The 21,888-nt window shown below is 40.9% G+C and overlaps 2 protein-coding genes across 3 annotated transcripts in view; both read left to right on the top strand.

Annotated features, from left to right (window-relative positions):
* The first annotated feature begins 15 nt into the window (after positions 1–15).
* Positions 16–14,113, top strand: ABHD13 (abhydrolase domain containing 13). Of its 2 annotated transcripts, XM_037896702.2 has the most exons (3): positions 16–182; positions 11,539–11,612; positions 12,925–14,113. In XM_037896702.2, the coding sequence occupies exon 3, from the start codon at positions 12,960–12,962 to the stop codon at positions 13,971–13,973; it is 1,014 nt and encodes a 337-aa protein (XP_037752630.1). In that variant the 5' UTR covers positions 16–182; positions 11,539–11,612; positions 12,925–12,959; the 3' UTR covers positions 13,974–14,113. The 2 variants fall into 2 exon arrangements, with proteins under 2 accessions (XP_037752630.1, XP_037752624.1); XM_037896696.2 differs by lacking the exon at positions 11,539–11,612 and having other exon boundaries at positions 17–182.
* The window catches only part of TNFSF13B (TNF superfamily member 13b), a 36,232-nt gene continuing 27,268 nt past the window's right edge, over positions 12,925–21,888 (top strand). The window contains exon 1 of the mRNA XM_007055853.4: positions 12,925–12,997. The gene's annotated coding sequence lies outside the window, so the exon portion shown is untranslated. The remainder of the gene's footprint in view (positions 12,998–21,888) is intronic.

Here is a 21,888-nt window from a genome sequence, read left to right on the forward strand (position 1 = left end):
CGGCTGCGGTGGTGATTTCGTTCCCGGAAGCGGCGGTGGCTGAAGTTGCAAGTCCCGGCTTTGGCCTGAGCGAGCGCGGCGCGGGGTCGAGCTCCGGCGGCGGAGGAGAATGAGGCGCGGGGGCCCCGCCGAGCCCGATTTCAGCCTGGGAGCGGTCCCGGCAGCGCGGCGCGTCTGAGCAAGTGAGAGAGACACACGCGGGGAGGCGCGAGGGTAGCGTGGAGCTGCCGGGGGGGGGGCGACCCGGGGGGTCTTCCTGCTGCTGGGGAGCCCCCGGCCCCTCCCCCGCGCCTGTCACTGGAGGAGGGAGGCTCCGGCTTCCTCCCCCCCGGGCTGTCGGGTGCCTGGTGGTGGGCGGGCGCCTGCCGAGACCTGCCGATCGGAGCCCAGCGAGGCTCCCCCGAGCGGACCCAGCACCACCCCTCCCCCTGCTCCGCTGGTGACTCGGTCGGGGCCGCCGTGGCTGAGCCGCGCTGGGTCGGTAGCTGAGGCTTCGCAGCCCCCGTGCGGCGGGGCCGGGCCGGGCCAGTGTCTCGGCCGCAGGGCAGTTCGGTCCCCGTTCCGCTCCCGCCCACGTGAGGCTCGGTCGGGGTCCTTCTCCTGGGCCAGAAGGATGCGGAGTCACCAGATAACTCCGCTCTCCCTGCCTCTGTGGGCCCACTGGAGCGTCACCCCGGGGAAACCCGCAAGAGACCGGGAGGAAGCTGTAGACAGAGCGTGTGTGAGAGGAGGGCACGGCAGGAGAGAGGAGGAAAAGCAGCGGGACACAAGATGCTTTTCCCGGATGTATTAAATCTATCTATCTATTATTAAGGAAAGATTGAGAAATTAAGTGATCAAAAGTCAGATGTGTAGGTCAGTTTAGTTGACAACCTATTTCATTAAATAGTTGGGTAATTACTGATTTGTGCTGCATTTATACTCTAAATATTCTTAAGTTATTTTTTTTCACTTATGTTTTAAGGTAGCCGATTTCACAAGATCCTGACATTTATTGTACGGCTTAATTTTAATAAACTATCCAACGCATACACTACTTACTATACCAGTGGTTCCCAAACTTGTTCCGCCGCTTGTGCAGGGAAAGCCCCTGGCGGGCTATGCTGGTTTATTTACCTGCCGCGTCCGCAGGTTCGGCCGATCGCGGCTCCCAGTGGCCGCGGTTCGCTGCTCCAGGCCAACGGGAGCTGCTGGAAGCAGTGGCCAGTGCGTCCCTCAGCCCACGCTGTTTCCAGCAGCTCCCGTTTCCCTGCACAAGCGGTGGAACAAGTTTGGGAACCACTGGACTATATATATTTTATGGTATGTAATTTGTTCAAAGCTTCAGATGTATTGGTGTTTTCTCCCCCTCAGTAAAACCAAATAGTATTTTATATGTTTGAGAACTTTCTGGCATACAAGAATTGAGGTTGATGGACAGAGCAGTAGAGTGTTAAGAAACTAATTTGCAGCCGGGAAGTAAGTAGGTCTAATTTGGCTTTTTGACTTTCTTGCAGGTACCCAATATCTCAGACGTATTTTCTGTTTGCGTTACTAAACTCTTAGACATTACTACTTACTGCTAGTCAAGAACAGTTGGCTTCAGGAAACTCATAACATATTCACAAAGATATTGTTTTGAAGGCTCATTAAGGATTACTGATTTTGAGGTCTGCGTGTCAGTCAGCTGAGATTTCCATAACAAAAAAGTGAATTTTAGATACTTGTTTTATTGTTCCTGTTACGCCAGGCTCTGTTTTGGCCAATGTAATAGAATATGTGTGTTGTGTAAAAATTTCAAATATTAAATTGTTTTAAGAATTTTTTGGTAAATTAAGATATTTAACTCTTGTCATAGTTTTCCAAGAGAAACAATGTAATATTACAGGGATCAGCAACCTTTGGCACGCGGCCCGCCAGGGTAAGACCCCTGGTGGGCCAGGCTGGTTTGTTTACCTGCCACATCTGCAGGTTCGCTGCTCCAGGCCCATGGGGGCTGCGGGAAGCGGCGCAGGGCGAGGAATGTGCTGGCCACCGCTTCCCGCAACCCCCATTGGCCTGGAGTGGCGAACCGTGTCCAGTGGGAGCCACGATCGGCCAAACCTGTGGATGCAGAAGGTAAACAAACCAGCCCGGCCCGCTGGGGCTTACTCTGGCGGGCCATGTGCCAAAGGTTGCTGATCCCTGTACTATTACTTGAAATATTGTGGGCCATGACTTCTCTCTTTAACTAAAATAACTTGGATTTTTTTGGCCATGACAAGCAACCACTTTTAGTATGGTTATTAAGGGATAATATTTTATCCAGGAGTGGGAAGGATGCAGGTGTAGACCATATAATTCAGTTTCTTATCCACTGGCCCAGGAGTCTGGAGTTGTCGTCTTAGCTCTTCCAGTAACCCATTCGGTGACCCTTGGACAAGTCACCTTATTCCTCTGTATCCTTGCTTTTACATCTGTAAAATGAAGACAATACTTACGTTCCTTCATAGGGCACTCAGATTTACAGATGGAAAACACTGTAAAAGGATAATGTCTTGTAGGTAGTTGTACTTAAAGATAATTTTGACTATTTGTCATATTTGGGGAAAAGAGGAAATATTGGTTAGCTGAAATTTAGTATTTGAAAGGGAATGTTAGAGTCTGGAAGACTGTGAAGGAAATAATTATTTGGCTCCATTATTACTCCTAGGGGAAGTCTGTGCTAAAAATTTAAAAATTCTGTGTACGGTATTTTAAAATTCTTCATATTTTATTTATCAAAATAACACAGTATAATCACACCAGTTTCAATTATTCTTGGTCATTTATTTCAAAATACCTGTCAGCAAGTATCTCTGTAACAATACAGAAGACAAAAAAAATTGAGGAAATGATTTTTGACAGATTCCTTACTCATATAAATATAGAACGTTGAGTAATTCATTTAAACTACAATACAGAACTGTATTTTGTGCCCCCGGAGAAACAGTGCAAAGGCTTGGGGAAGTCGGGGGTAACAGAGGGGCTGAGGGACAGGGAAGCAGCCTGGGGATGAACCTGGAGGATTGTTGGATGTGGATGGGAGAAATATGGAATAGATTTTTTGGAGGGCAGGGAGGGATTGTTAGTGAGCCGCTCCCATGGAGACCCTGGCGCACCCCTAGCCTTTCCCATTCAATCAGGTACATCTGCCCCCATGTGTCCCTGCACCTCCTTCCCCCCGTCTCCTTCAACCCCTACTCTGACACCCACTCACCCTACCCCCATGTGGCTCTGCACCCCCACCCCCATTCTCATGTGTCCTTGTGCCCCCTCCCCGCTCTCACCATGTGTCCCTACACCCCCTCAGCCAGCTCCCTCCCAATCCCCATGTATCTCTGCACCCCCTCCCCCATCGTGACACTGCACCCCATATTCTTCATAGAGATATTATTATGATATGATTAGGACATAATTTTGATGTATTTTATTCAAGATAGGTCATGTGAGAGGTTATGATTTACTGAATATGATTATCCTATTTGTATGCATATATCATTTTTATATTCGACTTTAGGAATCTAGACTATCCATATTACAAATGTGTTTACACATGGAGAATGCCCACTAGGCAAAAAACTGTCAGTTTAGATGGCTAGTTCGGAAGGGCCCATTCAGGTTAATGAGCCCTTAGGAGAAAACAATAGGCCTTAAAATAAGCTTATCTCCCACCTGAGGGCCTTACTGAGGACCCTACAAACAGCCTCAGAGCTATTGGTGCTGTGACCGTACAGGGACATGTGATCAGGTGACCTGGTGCTGGACTCCATCTTGGGATATCAGTGTTTTTCCACTGATTGGCGTGGGAACCAAGCTTTGAGACAAAGTGTTCCCATCGTATGCAAAAACTATTTAAGGCAGAGGACTGACATCATCATGGTTCTTCACTGACACCCCACCCAAAGAGACTCTTGGAAACACCTACGGAACAGAGAGACTGAACTGGGGGGAAGTGCTGGATCCAGGCTAAAGGGATTTTTAGCCTGTGAATGGAACACCTGGGGATTTTAAACTGTAAATTAGTGCAGCTTCCCTTTAAGAATCTGCAGCCTGCTGGTATCTTCGCTTAGGGTGAGGATCTGCTATTCATATATAATCTCTTTAGTATATTAAGTGTAGTTTGCATGTTTTGTTTATTTTCTAGGTAATCTGCTTTGATATGTTTGCTATCCCTTATGATCACTTAAAATCTATTTTTTGTAGTTAATAAACTTGTTTTTGCTTTGTCTAAAAGCTAGTGTGTGGGCGTCATAACTCAGGGCCGAAAGCTGCTCTATATTTCCTCTCCACGTTGAGGGAGGGGTTGAATTTCATGAGATTATGCTGTACAGTTCTCTGCAGCGCAAGATGGTATAATTTTGGGTTTACACGCCAGAGGGGGGTGTGCGTGCCTGAGTAGCTGAGAAGTTCCTAAGCTAGAGCCTTCCCATGCAGAACTGATCACAGCGTCTGTATGTAACTGTAGCTGGGTGTGTCTCTATCTGTATGTGTGCTGGTGAAAGTGCAGGCTGGAGCCTGGGAGAAGGCTTGGCAGGTAGGTAGATCACAGCAGTACAGTCCAGGCTGGTAGGTGACGGGGGCTTAGTGGTACCAGTTCCAGGTGGCACCCAAAGGGGGAACCCATCACACCCATGTGTCCCTGTGCCCCTACTCAGCCACCCCCTTTCCCCATGTGGCCCTGCATCCCCTCCCCCTTGTGTCCCTGTGCCCTCATCCAGCCACCCCCATATGGCCCTGCACGCCCTCTCCCGTTCCCATGTGACCCTGCACCTCCGTTCCCATTCATCCCCTGCCCCAGTCTGTCCTCCCCCACTACCCTTCTTAACCCTAATCTGTGACTCCCCCAGCAGCCTCATGTGCCTCACGCTGTCTGCCACCCCCACCCCCTCCATATACCCTGTCTCCTGTCCTGGCCCTCTTCACTTCCCTATGGCAGCTGGCTAGGGCCCTGGAGCCACTTCTGTGGTCTAGCGACCCCTGGTGGCAAAAGGCACAACTGCAGCAACTTCTCAACAGAAGTTATTTTCTGCAGGGGGCGGGGGGGATAAAAATTGTGTGGCATATGAATTATGCGCATGCACTGTGGCGCAGAATTCCCGCATGAGTATCCACTGAGGGAGGCTTTTGACATGTTGACTGAAAAGATTGAACAGCTGTACAGTAGGCTGATTACTTTTAGGTAAAGTATATTTTGCTTTTACTTGCAAAGACTTTAGCTATTAGGTTTTTTTTTTTGTAAATTTTCCCCATGCAGATAGCCTCATAATTAAAATAATTATCTTCAGAAAATGAGATGGTATCAAGCGTAATTTTCAAGGTTTATTTTGTTTTCATAGACCTTTCTTTGTTTGTCCTTGCCACTATCACCCAAGCGTCTTTTAAAGTATTTTTGTGGGATCCCTGAGTATGATGAAACAGAAATTGAGACTTAAAATCTGAATTGGGCTTTATATCTTCAGGGGTTATATATAATGTAAAGTTTACAAGATAATTATTGCATGGTGTTTTTATTCTACCTGTCACTGGAGTTTTAAGGTGTAATCGTCTCCCCCCTCTCTCAAAATGTAAATAAATGTAAGAATAGTAGAGGGTTTTTAGGACATGTTTCTGCTGTGGGGTGGAATTACTGAGCTTTTTGGAGTGTAATTTAATAGCTGTCCTTTGAATCTTTCAAGGATTCACACTGAATTAATGAGGTTTAGCAGTAATACTAGTGCACTTGCTAGCATTACTTAACATGTATTTAAACATGCACTCCACCCAGCCTTCCCATGCTCTGAATGTAGGCCAGGCAAAATTGTGATATTTGACAGAGAGAACGTAAAGGCCTGGATGCAGAAAAGTCACAGGCCTGAGGAGGAATTCATATGTGGCATTCAGTTACTTTAAAACCTCTCAGGAAAACTGCAGCAAGTGTGCTCTCGTTCAACATTGAATTATCTTGGGTCTTAAGACACTTTACTGTAAACTGATTTAAAAACCAGTCTCAGTAAATGTTGATTATGTTTTAGAGAATTTTTTTAACACTTGATGTACTTCATCTTAATGTTAATATAGTACTATTTGAAAAGTCATTAAAATATAAACGTAAAAAGAGAGAGAAAAATGGTCTCAATCCTGCGAGATGAGCTTTGCAGGTGTTCAGCATAAATTTCATTAGGCTCTTTCACATGGCAACAAGAAAAGCAAGATTAAATTTGAGGCTGCTCGGCATCTTGTAGGATCAGGCCCATGGACATAGCAGTTTAGTCCAACTCTTAGCTAAAACACTAGCAATTAAAGAAGGCCAACACTAAAGCACTACTTTAAAAAAAAATCTTTAAATTTATAGTTGCTTTTACCCTCAAAAAATTTGGAATTTGGGGCCACATCTTTCTTCTTTTCAGAAGGGTAGCCTCGTTGGCTTCAGATGATCTATTAGCATAAGAAAAGTGGGATGTATTTGGCTTTTTATATAATATTGTTTGAATGTTTAAATTTCTTTGAACAAGAAACTTTAAACTGACTTTAAATGACCCTTTAAAAGCTACATTGTGAAAGGTAGAGAAGCTCTAAGCCAGGGACTGGCAACCTTTGGCACGCGGCCTGTCAGGGAAAGCTGCTGCTGGGCCGGTTTGTTTACCTGCAGCGAGGTTCGGCCGATCGCAGCTCCCACTGGCCATGGTTTGCCACTCCAAACCAATGGGGACTGCAGGAAGTGGCGGCCAGCACATCCCTCGGCCTGTGCCGCAGCCCTCATTGGCCTGAAATGGGGGGTAAGCAAAGTTGTGTCAGCAGATAGCATCACAAATGGAAAAAAGTGAGGCAATTATTGCTTAACTGTCAAAGTCCAAAGTCAGCAGGGGGGGCAACTACCCGCTTTGTGCCATAGCAGGTGATGCTCCTGATTTGTAGGTTTCTCTTTCTCTTTTAATTGAAATCCAGCTTTGCCTGTTTCTTCTTCTGTTGTGCAGATCAGAGTAGATTATGTGCTTATATTGTAGTAAGGTGTGTTACAGCTTGATGGCAGTACTGCTCTCTGAAGAAAATGTTTGTAGCTTTCTTTAAAATGATTTTATGTTCATATTAGCTAACGGGTTTAATTTCAATTTTGCTCAGAAATGGAACCTTCATTACCACACGTGCACACTCTTTCAAATGGTTTTGGGGGAGAGAAGGAAAATTAAAAATCCTATGGGACTCTCTTATTTGGACTGTCTGGGTACGAATTTAATTATATCTCTTCCACCTATACTCTTGTGGCATTAATATTGTGGAGGGTCTGAAACTGTTCTTCTGTCCAATCTCCTTCAGGCTTCTGAGATAACTGGCTCTGTGGATATGGGGAAAGCGGTGGGCGTGATATACTTTGACTTTAGCAAAGTTTTGATACGGTCTCCCACAGTATTCTTGCCAGCAAGTTAAGGAAGTATGGATTGGATGAATGGATTATAAGGTGGCTAGAAAGCTGGCTAGATCATCGGGCTCAACGGGTAGTGATCAACAGCTTGATGTCCAGTTGACAGTCGGTATCAAGCGGAGTGCTCCAGGCGTTGGTCCTGGGGCCGATTTTGTTCAAGATCTTCATTAATGATCTGGATGATGGGATGGGTTGCACCCCTCAGCAAGTTTGCGGATGACACTAAGCTGTGGGGAGAGGTAGATACGCTGGAGGGTAAGGATAGGGTCCAGAGTGACCTAGACAAATTGGAGGATTGGGCCAAAAGAGATCTGATGAGGTTCAACAAGGACAAGTGCGGAGTTCTGCATGTAGGATGGAAGAATCCCATGCACTGCTACAGACTAGGGACCGAGTGGCTAAGCAGCAGTTCTGCAGAAAAGGACCTGGGGATTACAGTGGACAAGAAGCTGGGTATGAGTCAACGGTGTGCCCTTGTTGCCAAGAAAGCTAACGGCATATTGGGCTGCATTAGTAGGAACATTGCCAGCAGATTCAAAGAAGTGATTATTCCCCTCTATTGGGCAATGGTGAGGCCACATCTGGAGTATTGCATCCAGTTTTGGGCGTCCCACTACAAATAGGATGTGGACAAATTGGAGAGAGTCCAGCGGAGGGCAGCTAAAATGATTAGGGGGCTGGAGCACATGGCTTATGAGGAGAGGCTGAGGGAACAGGGCTTATTTAGTCTGCAGAAGAGAAGAGTGCGGGGGGATTTAATAGCAGCCTTCAACTACCTGAAGGGAGGTTCCAAAGAGAACGGAACTAAGCTGTTCTCAGTGGTGGCAGATGACAGAAGAAGGGATAGCTCAGTGGTTTGAGCATTGGCCTGCTAAACCCAAAGTTGTGAGTTCAATCCTTGAGGGGGCCATTTAGGGATCTGGGGCAAAAATTGGGGATTGGTCCTGCTTTGAGCAGGAGGTTGTACTATATGACGTCCTGAGGTCCCTTCCAACCCTGATATTCTATGATAAGAAGGCACAATGGTCTCAAGTTGCAGTGGGGAAGGTCTTGGTTGGATATTAGGAAAAACTATTTCACTAGTAGGGTGGTGAAGCACTGGAATGGGTTACCTAGGGAAGTGGTGGAATCTCCAACCTAAGATTTTTAACCCCAGTTTGACAAAACCCTGGCTGGGATGATTTAGTGTTGGCCCTGCTTTGAGCAGGGGGTTGGACTAGATGACCTCCTGAGGTCTCTTCCAACCCTAATCTTCTATGATTCTGACTGACTGTAAATCTGAGCACCAATAATAGGATATGTGATGGAACCAGTTAAGTTTCAGATAATTCTGGTGAAGAATACTGTGCATTCAACTGGCCGTAGATGCAGGGTGGATTTGATTTAAATCCTGATTTAAATCACTAGTCAGGAAGCCTCAATTTAATAATGGATTTCTACATAAAAATGCATTCTTGTTGGTTGTTATAACCTTAATACATAGTCTTCACAACTCAAAGATAGATGTAGGTTTCATTTTTAGAAGGTACACACTATACATTTTTAAAGTGATTTATTTTGAAAACTTTTCAGATTAGTTTCACAGCTATATCAGAAAATGAATGATGGTTTGGTTATTTCATTTACCAAAGGTAATTGAAGTAGATATTTATGAAGTTATTGGGAGGTGAACTATCTCCAATTCAACAGGTTAATTAATATTTGGAAGATTTTCTTGCCGTGTTGTATTAGGAGGAGAACATCACTAGACAGACATTTAAATTTTTATTTAACTGAAATGACAACATTATGTATTCTGGAAAGGAAGAAAATATTCTTTCTACACCATAGAAGAAGGTACTGCTGTTAAAAGTGAGATTATCACTTCAACAGTCCCTGAATCCAAGTGCTTAAGTGACTTCCACCAGTTCACTGGTGTGACTTTCATTAAAACATCATCAGCAAACATATATTTCTTGAATGGTTCTTATTCCCAGACTGGGTCTCTTTTACGGCCTGCTGCCATTATAAGTTTTCCCTTCTAGTGAGAATGGTATGGTAGATCTCGAATCAATGAAGGCTACACTCAGAACTCAAGACTTCTGGAATATTCTGCTCAAACAGTTTCACATTTATTTCCACTGCCTGTCCCTCCCTTCTCACATTTATCTCTAGACTTCTTCTCCTTGTCCAGATCTATTCTGCCCCCAACAATCTTCTATTCATTGAACTTTTTGAAACTTCGCACTTTTAGAGAGAGGTAAGGGATTGACTCTGTGTACACAAATTTGCAGAGGGACAATAAGGTTGTGGTCTGTTATTTCTCACCTCTATTTATTTATTTAAAAACATTTTTGCCATTAACAAACATGTTATTTCTGGAGACATAAATCCACAGTTTGAGAACTGCAAAACTAAGCATCTCTGATGGTATCTTCTAGACTGAGCACTGAGTCCCATTGGGTAGATAGAAAGATTAACCTAAATAATCTATACAGAAGCCCCTGGAACCCCATAAAATTGGGTCCCTAATCCATGAACTATTAAAACTCAAAAACTTTTCTTAAACATTACATGAATATATTGTCTCATACTATAGAATTAGAATTTATAATCTCTATTCCATGATAAAATATCTTTGAGCTATAATGTATAGGTTTTTTCCTCAAAAAGCATTTTATCAAAAAATCCAATTTAAATTAAAAAAAATTATTATTTTTTTAAAATCATTGATTTCTATCCCCCCGCCACAATGTTGATGACCAGATACTCAAGGACACAGATAGGTATAATGTCCTATCAAGTAGCTGATCGTGAAAAGAGATGGATTTATGGTTGTACAGTCTTTTTTTTTTTTCTCCCCTCCTTATTGTCAGATTAAGCAAAAGTACTGTTTGCTTAAAGTATTGTTTTTTCAGGTCTGTAAAACTTTAGCTACATCACAAACCTGATTTAATGAAATTAAATTCTTAAAATATTCTTTCTTGACTTTTAGTTGGAGGAGCCAGGCTAGCTTTTCTTTGCAACGGCAATTATACACTTTCGTACAAAGGTTTTATGCAACTTAAGTAACAGCATACAGAAGAAGCTCCCAGACTGGTGAACGCAGCACTTTGAGTGGGCTGCAAAGCTTCTTCCATCACAGAAGGCATGCACAATTGAAACAAGAAGGATGCCTGCCATCCTGTGAAGTTTCACTTGTGAATGTCAGTCTTCAGGTAGTGAAGTGTGGTGTCTGATGTAGTTTAGTCAAGTGTTCTTATGATTTCCAGAAGTTCTTTAGATTTGCTTTATGTTGTGACAGTTCCTCTTTGTGTTTTTTCTGATGAAGTTAATAATGGTAACCTCATGCACTGGATCACAGGTATTTCCCTCACCAGTGAATGACTTATATCAGAAAGGTCTTTGGGGTCCCTTTCCTTCTTATTTGAAGGGCAATCATTTGTCTTCTTCCTCACAGAGTAAAAGCACCGCCTTTCTGCCATGCCATAGTCACCTGCTTTGTCATTATCCTTGCAGTTCTTGGCACTTGAATACCAAACCATGGGTATTTTCAGTCAGGTCCTTCAGTCAGTGTGCTTAACATTTTTTTCTATGCCTACTCTTGTGGTTCTGTTTCTTGTATTGTGATTCAGTGGCTGTGCAGAAATTGAAATCTGTTAGTCTCTTTTTCAGTGAGTGTTTAGTGTGAAATCCATAAGCAAATTTGCAAATGAACTCAGGCTAGAAATAAGAATAAACACACGTGGAAAAAAGAATAAAACTAGAGTGGTCTAGAGAGAGAAATTCAGTGAATGCTGATATATCTATGGACAATATCCTGTCCAAAAGCCAAGATTGTCTAGTGCACGAGCCTCGGGTTGGAGCTAGCATGTTTTGTTGCTGATGTATGATCACCCTTGCAGCATAACAGGGTCCCATCTGGAGCTGACAGTCACTCAGACTGACTTTCTTAGATGTCTTTAGTAATTAGATAAGGACTCTTTAGGGATTAATTCCACTTCTCATGATTACTATAACTCTTCTAGTTGGCATCTGTCTCCATGCATATAGTGGGCTATGTTCCGGATCTGGTTTATATATTGGGATCAGTAGTTGGAGGGATAGAGTTTACTCCCATGTCATGGACTGACCACTATGTCCCTCATTTTGATCTCTAGGTGTACTTTTCTCATTGGAGCATGAACTTGCTTTGGCATCCTGAACCAGTATTGTTTCCACTGATCACAAGGAGGTACAAACAACTGACTGTTCTTTCAGTAGCCTGGTAGGACATTAAAACCGCCTGATGTCATCACCGTGGATGATGATATAAGTACTCCTAAATACCTTTCCCACTTGATGACCTGTAACAAATGAATCAGGAGGAAATATGGCTAGAAAGCTGATAGCAGAAATCTTAAACTGAATCTGACTAACTGTGGCATTAAGCAGCATAGGTACAAAATGGGTGGGTGGTGGGGACAAGTATTAGGCATCCATCACAATTGTGCCTTTTCATCTGGTCATCTTAATCCAGCTATAATACTTTTTCAGGTAACTAAGGGCTAGAGTTGCAGCCAGGCATTTGCAAGGGGTTGGGGAAGTTGGTCTGTGAGAATATTTCTGTATAAATTGTTAAAGAATGAAGACACTTGTCACAGGCATGGAAGTAAGAGTGATACCTTTTTTATCTCTGGATCCTAGAGCTAATGCCCAGGAAGCAATTTTGCAAACTGATCAAATCACCATCTGTGCCCGTGCTTGCTTCTGCAATTTGGGTGGGAATAAAGTTGTTGTCAGCCACAGTATTTGAGGGGATTATTAGTACTAAGTAGTATTCAAATGAAAACAAAAGAGAATTCTCCTAGGAGTTGCAAAGCCTATTTTACTCTTCTCACTGGTTATCAGAGATCCTAGTTTTCCATGATAAAAAACCAAAAATTCTACGACTTAAAAAAAAACCCATAAAAATCCACTTTTTTCCGCGATTAAAATGAAATGCTGAACTTTAGTTTTCCTAGCCACAATATATATGGGATCCGTTGAACACAGTCTTTTACTGATATACAGTGGAACTCTGCTTATCTGATCTAATTGGCACCGGGGCCAGATGAGATAATCAAAAATTTGGATAATCTGGCGAATGGGCAAAGAACTTCAGCCCAAGGCAGTGGAGCTCCCACTGTCAGCTGAAGCCTGAGCCCTGCTGCCTGGGGCTCAGAGCCCTGGTTCAGTTAATACAGATAATGGAGGCTCAGATAAACAGGGTTCCACTGTAGCTAATGTATGTTTTTATTTTTTCACAAAACTAAAGATTCTGTATAAAAACACGAATTCCGTGGTTTTCGATGGCAAGTGAATTTCTAGAAGCCCCTGCTGATTATTACAGTTGAACTTTGGGAAGTGATTAAAGTGATCTAGTTATATAAAAGATTAAATAAACAGTAGTTTGTTGTTACCTTTTGTTTATGCAATGGTTTACTAATAATCTTCAGGAATATGAATGCTTGCTTGACTGTTTTCCATGTTTGATATTTATGTACATATGTTTGGGTTTTTTGCAGGATACATATGGACTAAAAGATCACTCACTACTGCAATGGAAAAGTCATGGATGCTTTGGTCCTTTGTTGAAAGGTGGCTACTGGCTTTGGCATCATGGTCTTGGGGTCTCTGCCGTATTTCTCTTTTACCTTTGATAGTAACTTTTCATTTATATGGCGGCATTACTTTACTTATGTTAATATTTGTATCCATAGCAGGTATACTATATAAATTCCAGGATGTACTGCTTTACTTCCCAGAACAGCCCTCTTCTTCACGCCTTTATGTTCCTATGCCTACCGGTATACCACATGAAAACATCTTCATCAAAACCAAAGATGGAGTTCTTCTCAATCTTATTCTGTTGAGATACACTGGGGACAATGCAGTGTATTCTCCTACTATCATTTATTTTCATGGAAACGCAGGCAACATTGGTCACAGGTTACCAAATGCTTTGCTGATGCTGGTAAACCTGAAAGTAAACTTGCTGCTGGTTGATTATAGAGGTTATGGAAAAAGCGAAGGAGAAGCAAGTGAAGAAGGTCTATACTTAGATTCTGAGGCTGTGCTAGACTACGTGATGACTAGGTCTGACCTTGATAAAACAAAAATCTTTCTCTTTGGCCGTTCCTTGGGGGGAGCAGTGGCTGTTCATTTAGCTTCTGAAAATTCCCATAGGATTTCTGCCATAATGGTGGAGAACACATTTCTTAGCATTCCACATATGGCCAGCACTTTGTTTTCTTTCTTCCCAATGAGATATCTTCCTTTGTGGTGCTACAAAAATCAATACCTGTCCTACAGAAAAATCTCTCAGTGCAGAATGCCTTCTCTTTTCATCTCTGGGCTATCTGACCAGTTAATTCCGCCAGTTATGATGAAGCAGCTTTATGAATTATCCCCATCTCGGACAAAGAGATTGGCCATATTTCCAGAGGGAACTCATAATGACACTTGGCAGTGTCAGGGTTATTTCACTGCACTTGAACAGTTCATCAAAGAAGTAATAAAGAGTCACTCCCCTGAAGAAATGGCAAAAACATCATCTAACGTAACAATAATATAATTGATATTCCCTTTTTTCTGATAAAACTGCACTGTACCTTGATTTGTGAAAAATTGTAAAAGAATGTCAATTTTTAAATGTATATTATGTCTGTACTTGCCTAAAGAGTGAAATTAAACTTGGAAAGGTCTAATACTTTATTCTGATGATCCAGATAGTGTTTACATTTGCAACATTGTAAATGAATGAACAGTTCTACAGGTCTTTCCCATACACTTTTTGGATATGTTTATTCTTCCACTTGTTCAATATATACAATGAAGGCTATTACAAACTTCTCGTGACTACATTATTACAATTTACATTAGTTTAAGATGACAGAAGGCTCTTCAGTATTCTCTGCTGTATGTATCAGCTATTTGGCCAATCATGATTAGCAAAATATGTTCCATAACAATATTTCTCTTCTAGGATTTAGTTTAAGTATACCATGCATGATAGTGTTTTATTCCTTGAATTTCTGTGTTATGCAAGATATGCTAAGTAATGTAAATAGCATTAATGGCAGCGTATACCTATGGGTATACGATCCTGGTTATTTTTATGGTTATATATGTTCTATTACAAATTGAAGGTTAAGAGGAAAACCCAATTTTCTATATTAATTTAATTTTTTATACTGTAGTAGTGCTCTCAAATTTGAGTGTCCATGCCTAAAGGCCAAGAGATGTTTTTCCTTGTACAGCCTGCTATCTGAGAAGAGAATCAACCTATGAAGAGAGGGAAAAAATGTACCATCCAAATATAACTCTTTCAAAACTATTATTGTTTGTCCACAGCTCTTCAACTTAGCCTTTATTAGTTGTCATTTCTTGTTGGCATCACAATAGAATCATCAGTTTAGGTAGGGTGTCCCATGTTGTGGATCAGAATAGCAGAAAGAGCAACGCTATTTGTTGAAGAGGTGGCAGGTGGGGTGATACAGTTAAACTTACATTTGATTTTAAATTTGATTAAATTAAACAGGCCTGTACTCCCTCTACATACACTTCTAAAACAAGTAGTCTGTTTAAACATTAGAGTTTGATTTGTACGGTTTCTATGTTAGGGATAAGAAAGCCACATAAACATTTAGACTTAGCAGATTTAGGATTTGTTAAGTTCTAGAGAATATAGATCATCTTGTTTTAACTCTTTTAGCCTTCTGTTTGCAGATTTTTTTATTTAAAGTTTATTGTATAGTGTGGAGACTGACTGACTGTAAGTACCATCAACAAAAATGTGAATTTCTTCCAGTCACATTAAGAGTTAATGGTGACCACTTTCATGTCAACAGTGTTGAATAATAAGATAAGAGCCTGATTGTGACTGTCCTCCTAGAATGAGGATCCTTGCTTGAGCAACTATACCAAAGCTGTCTGTCATCAGCGCGGTTAACATGACAAGGTATATTCTATATTTGTACTAGGTTTAATTACTCATTTGCTCCAGATGATACGCAGTTTGCCTATTCAACAAATAGCTTTTTTTCACCAGACTAAGGATATCTGTGAAAAAAGGTTTTCCATACAAAAATGTGTACCATTGCTGTTTCAGGCTGAATTCTATTCAGCCTTTCTGCTATTACTGTTAAGCCCTAATTCAGGAAAGCACTTCAGCACATGCTTAAATCCATTCCTGTTTCGGAGTGGCGGTTAAGCACGTGCTCAGGGTCCGTTAGCTTCAGTGAACAAAGCTGCATTCCTGAACTAGTGCCTTAATGACTACTTTATTATATGGGAGTACAGGTATTACACATGGATATGTATCAGAGTAGCAGCCATGTTAGTCTGTATTCGCAAAAAGAAAAGGAGTACTTGTGGCACCTTAGAGACTAACAAATTTATTTGAGCATAAGCTTTCGTGAGCTACAACTCACTTCATCGGATGCATTCGTTATCAACAAATTAAATATGGACATGGGGGTGAAATATCTCAACTAGAGAATATAGTTTTCAACAGTGGTTATTCTTTTTTCTTAATAAAGACATCCTATATTGCTGCCATCTTGGTGATAAGTATATTTTTTTTTAATACTGCAGCCATAAGTCCTTTAAAATGACTGCAGTCAGCATTAGAACTGCCTAGTGTTATAAACTCTCCTTAGCTATAGTTTGTCTGACTTCCTTGTCTCTAATTATTTCAGTGTTGTGCGGTATGTTTCTTTTCCTGTGTGATGTAGAAGTGGCAACCTTCTTAACGGCTAAAAGGATTTAATGGATCATAATGTTCATTTACTTGGTATATTCCTATCAGATCATGTATATTTTTCACAAATTTTGCTCTTGTGTTGTGCTATTTCAGCTACATCGCAGATTTGGAACTGACTAAATTCCTACAGAAAATAGAATAAATAAATTATATCTGAGTAAGTGGGACAAATATTGCTGTTCTGAAAGAAAAAACTTTTAATAGTAGCAGCCACTCATTCAGATTAGTGGTTGACGGTTGTAAATTCAGCTCAGTAAATAGCTGCTTCAAAAGTTGTCATGTCTTGCAATTATTAAATTCTGCCCAATATAAAATATGGATTTCCAAAGCAAAAGCTGAACATAAATGTGTATTTTTAGTGTAAACTCTAACGCCATAAAGGGCTCTTTATGCACTTGTATCATCTGAGTAGGCAATGTTGAATTGGGGCCCATAGTTGCAAAGGCAATTGGTCGGGGGAGGAAATCATGACAAACTAGAACTGTTTAGCAATGCACTCTTGATCACCAAACCATGTTTTCACCATAGTGACTGTGGGATTTCAAGTCATATATCTGAAAACCTGCACATTGTGATGAATATTTATCCCAGGGATGAGGTGTCTATATCCATAGGATTTATTAAACTGAATACTGACCCCTCAACCACATACGCATGTTCAAACTCCTTTCCTGTGCCGTATAGGGATAGGGTCATGTTAAGCAGTGTGAATGAGAAACTGAATCTCTAACAGGAGTTTACCCTTTTGCTTTGAAATCCCTCTGGGGCAGGTGAGGAGGGAATACTTAACAAAATTGGTTTAAGTTCTGTTTTCTGTAAATGCCACACTGCTGTCAGTGGGATTATTTATTGGTAACAAAAGTAGAGAATGATCCCCCCCCCCCCCCCCCCCCCCCCCCCCCCCCCCCGCCCCATGTGAGGGAATCCTTCCCTGTTGGAACATCTGACAAGTCAAGATTTTTGCCTACAGCAATGCACTCATTCTGGCTCCAAATTGTACGGTGGCAAACTGGTGTTTTGCTGTTGAGTTTTTGGTTTGAGAAGCAGCTGTTATGGTTGGGTATTGAGAAGAATCTCTGCCATTTGGTTAAAGTATTACTGCTGTTACATCGTTTGTGTTTGAAAAATAAATAGAAGGGTAATTAGGTCAATTGCACCTTTGCCAGCACTCCTCTCTGTAGAATATTCCCTCTTGCAAAAAATAACAGTAAGATAAAGTGTTTAACTGTGAACAGTATATATTCTTATTTTGTGTGATTCCCAATCATAGACTTGTTTGGGGAGAAGGGACTAAGTAGTCTGGATCCAGGCTTTACAGAGGGGTCACTCTTAGGTTTAAAGATATAGTAATATACGCTTGAGTAGGAACTGCCTATATATATATATATATATATATATATATATATATATATATATATATATATATATATATAATAGACTTCAAAAGAATTTGGAGTCTCAAAATAGAGTAGCTGTGCCAGTAGTGTCCTTGTGATAAATATTCCCTCCCCCACCCCCGCAAAAGTACTTTCTTTCTCAATGTAATTAGTGGAGACACTTAAAGCTTCCTATTGGCCCATGTTTACATTCCCAATATCTAGTTCTGAAACTGTGAAAGGCAAAGATATAAGCTGTGCTTTCAAAGCGGGGTGCGGGGGGGAGGGGAAGGGTGGGAATGACTAATATAGGTGCCCTCATGTCCATTCTCAGGTAAAAATACAGCACAAACATAGTTGGCAATCTCCCAGTTGTAAGGGTAGATGCATTCAGTCACACACACTCGCTCTCCTGGCTAATTAGGAGTGTCACCTTGGATGTTATTATGGTGACAAATGCAAAAGTGAATAGTTCTCTGACCCTAAAATCCTAGGATTTGACAAGTTTACAAGATTTGACACTTCCAGTTAGCAAGGAGATTCAGGTATATCTCCAGTTATATTTCATAAATCACTTTCTTCAAGTGCATTTTTAAAATGATGTGCAAATTTGCAAGAGGCACTTTGCCAAAAATAAAATTAATGCCTCCTGCACAGGACGGGATCAAACTATGATTGATGTGTCCCGTTTAGAACAATTTATAATGCTGTCCTGTCCGTCTAGTTTACAGTAGAATCATGCAGAAGAGAAAAGCCTATATATCTAAAGCATATTCAGGAGCTAAATAAAGCTGATGTTCTGAATTTAAAATCAGTCATTGAATGTTCAAGGAATGAATTTTCTTTAAATTTTTTTTAGTATTCAGTTTAAGTATCCTATAAAGTAGTACTTCTGTATTTTGTCAACTAAGCATAAATGTTTCAGTATATGTGCTAACCATTGCAGTTTTTACAAACACTTTCATTCTAGTCTGGTTTTTACAATAAAATTGATTTTACAAAACACATTCTATTTTTATGTACTGACGTGCAATAAATTGATACATTAAAAGTGCCATTAATGTCTTGTTCCAGTTTGTGATCTGTCTTCAGAATGAATTTAGGGTTTTTTGGATTGCCTGGTAACTGCTGCTGTTTAACAGGTTAAATATTTAAAATTTTATTTACAGAACAAATCAATGTACATGTAATACAGATTACGCATATTAGATGTTCTGTTACTGCACAGAAATGTAATTGACAAGTTGGTTAGTAGATTAATACAAAAAAAAATTTGCAAACATCCATTTCTAGGACCTCTAACCTGGTTTCAGCTTTTCAGAGTGACCAAGTACAGCTCATAACCAGTGACCTTCTGCTACCCTTTTTTACCTTTACGTCTTTCAGACTTCCTCTCCTCCCCGCCCCCTTATATTTCCTCTTTCAGACTGAAATTGTCTGAATATTTAGTTCCTTAATCTGAATTGAAAACAAGTTGAAAACATCCTGTATAGATTTCAGAATGTCCTCCCAAAAACTTTCACTAGCTCCACTACCTAATCATCCTGAGATACAAATTTGAAACGTGCTAGTGGCATACTTGATTTTATGCAGGCTTCTATAAGCATACTTGGCTTTTGCAATGTGCTTCCAAAACTATATTATGTCATAGGCAAACCCATACTTAATTGCAGAAGACTGTGAAAACTTCGGTTGGAGCTTTGTTCATCACCATTACTCAGTAACTGAGGGATTTCTTGCCCTTTTATTTACAGTTGTAAACTCAATATTACCCTCTCCAGGATCATAAAAGGGGTCATGGTATGTCTTTCACCTTCTTTTGAAACACCTAGAGGACAGAATTTAATATTCACCATTTGAACTTCCAGTCACAAAGAATTTTAATTTGTTTAGTCTTCAGAAAGGAAATTTAAAAGGGAAAATTGCAAGGAAAAGTCATGTGTGGGTTTTTTGTTTGTTTTTAAACCCTACGCAATGCACAGTAGTTCCCTGAATATTAAGCATATTCCACATGCAAGTAATCCAGGTGCAAGTAGCCACTGCCCAGAAGAGCTCGGCATTAATTTTTGAAAGGTTAATAGTTTACCTACACTTGTCTTAACTATGAAAAATCAATAACCATGTAACTTAAGAAATGCAGTGTAATAGAAGTGGCTGGATTGCATGGAACAGGAACCTGAGTAGAATGAGATTTTATATATATTTCATATAAATCAGTTCATATATAATAGTTTTCTGTGCCCCGTTTGAGACATCTTTAAAGGGCTTTAATTTTTCAAAGTATGAGTATTCAGTGCTTCCTGAAAAAACAGTTGTGAAATAAGCACATTGATCTTTAACTTGTCTCTAGAGTTGAGGCTCTCTTCTCCCCTTCCCTCCCCCCCTCCCAAAATGTTGATTAATGGGAGCAGTTCATCTTTCTCTGAGCTATTTTGTCATGCTGTGTATAAGCTCTGCATATGGTGCAGCATGAGTTTATTTTGGCTGTACATTTTGAAGATTATCTTTTCACTCATAAGATTTAGGCTTAGCTTTTAAATAAAAGCTTAGGTGCTGGAGCACAATAATAAAGAAACTTAAAAATGGAAAAATATGCATCCGTTTGCATAGACACCTGCAACTGCATTATACACAGAGCCATGGATGTATATTGCCTCTAATCTAAGAAAAGTGCAGACTCCACCTGCTATCTCAAGGAGGAAAAGACTTCAGGTTTTGTACCCCAATGCAGTGTGCCAACTGGTTTGTAAAATTTGAAAGTGAAAGGTCGTGCCAAGGGCATAGTATTCTGTGTTCTGTGAAGGCTGCAGCAGCTCAGTGACGGAGCTAGCTGTGTGTAAATGAGACTATGACTTGATACTACTAAGATCCTTAGCCCTGTGCTCCCCTTGTTACTGGGTATGCAGAGACCCTAACTACTACTGTAGCCCATGAACTCAGACTCCAAGGTCATCAGGTACCATTGTGATTTTCTAGTCTGACCTGTATAACACAGGCCCTAAAACTTGCCCCAAAATAATTCCTAGAGCATATCTAGAGCAGCCACTTCCAGCTGAGGAGGGATGGCTTCCTTGTAACTTCGTCACCACAACTCATTTTAGCTCAGATGTACAAAGCTTGTTTAGTTGTGTTTTGCATAAGGACGTGGGGAAAGGCAGTAACGTTATGTTGCTGGGTAACCAGACTATTCAGAATTCTGTACAAGATGAGCTTTGTCTTTCTCATGCTTCCCCAGCTCAAGCAGTGTGACCCTTTTCTAAATTCTTTCTGATTGCATGCTGGAAAAGGAAGAAATGATTGCTGATGGTGGCTTCAAAATATAAATCCCATTTATTTCTATTTGGTCCTGTTTTACTTTCTGTATGGGGCTTGATCTTTTCTTGTTTTACAGTTTGCTTCATAAAACAGTCCTCTGCTTATCATTTTTCTTTCCTGTAGTATTTCCTGTTCTCTTTAAAAGGCAATCTAAAATAACTAGGTTTACAGAGCATTCAATGGAACTGTAGTTGTAAATTACCCATCTATGTAGTTTACATGACTTTTGTGCGCTATGGAGTGAAGGCCTGAACTTGCAGTTCTTGCTCAGACAAAATTGCTACTGACATCAGTGTGAATTTTGTGAGAGTGGAAATGTAGACAGTAAATATATGAAAAAGATAAACCGTGCGGGGGGTGGGGGGTAGAGTGGAGTCTGGTGGATCATAGAAGAAAAATAACATTACTCAAAATGCAACAGTCAAGGTTCCTTCCCCACTCTGAACTCTAGGGTACAGATGTGGGGACCTGCACGAAAACCCCCTAAGCTTGTTTTTACCAGCTTAGGTTAAAACTTCCCCAAGGTACAAACTATTTTACCTTTTGCCCTTGGGGTTTATTGCTGCCACCACCAAGCGTCTAACAGATACATAACCGGGAAAGAGCGCGCTTGGAAACGTGTTTTCCCCCCCAAATCCTCCCCAAACCCTACACCCCGTTTCCTGGGGAAGGCTTGATAAAAATCTTCACCAATTTGCATAGGTGAACACAGACCCAAACCCTTGGATCTTAAGAACAATGAAAAGCAATCAGGTTCTTAAAAAGGAGAATTTTAATTGAAGAAAAAAAGTAAAAGAATCACCTCTGTAAAATCAGGATGGTAAATACCTTAGAGGGTAATCAAATTCAAAACATAGAGAATTCCTCTAGGCAAAACCTTAAGTTACAAAAAGGCACAAAAACAGGAATATACCTTCCATTCAGCACAGCTATTTTATCAGCCATTTAAACAAAACAGAATCTAACGAATATCTAGCTAGATTATTTACTAAGTTCTAAGACTCCATTCCTTTTCTGTTCCTGGCAAAAGCATC

This window comes from Chelonia mydas, chromosome 1 (genome assembly GCF_015237465.2).
Source record: "Chelonia mydas isolate rCheMyd1 chromosome 1, rCheMyd1.pri.v2, whole genome shotgun sequence".
Classification (NCBI taxonomy): Eukaryota; Metazoa; Chordata; order Testudines; family Cheloniidae; genus Chelonia; species Chelonia mydas.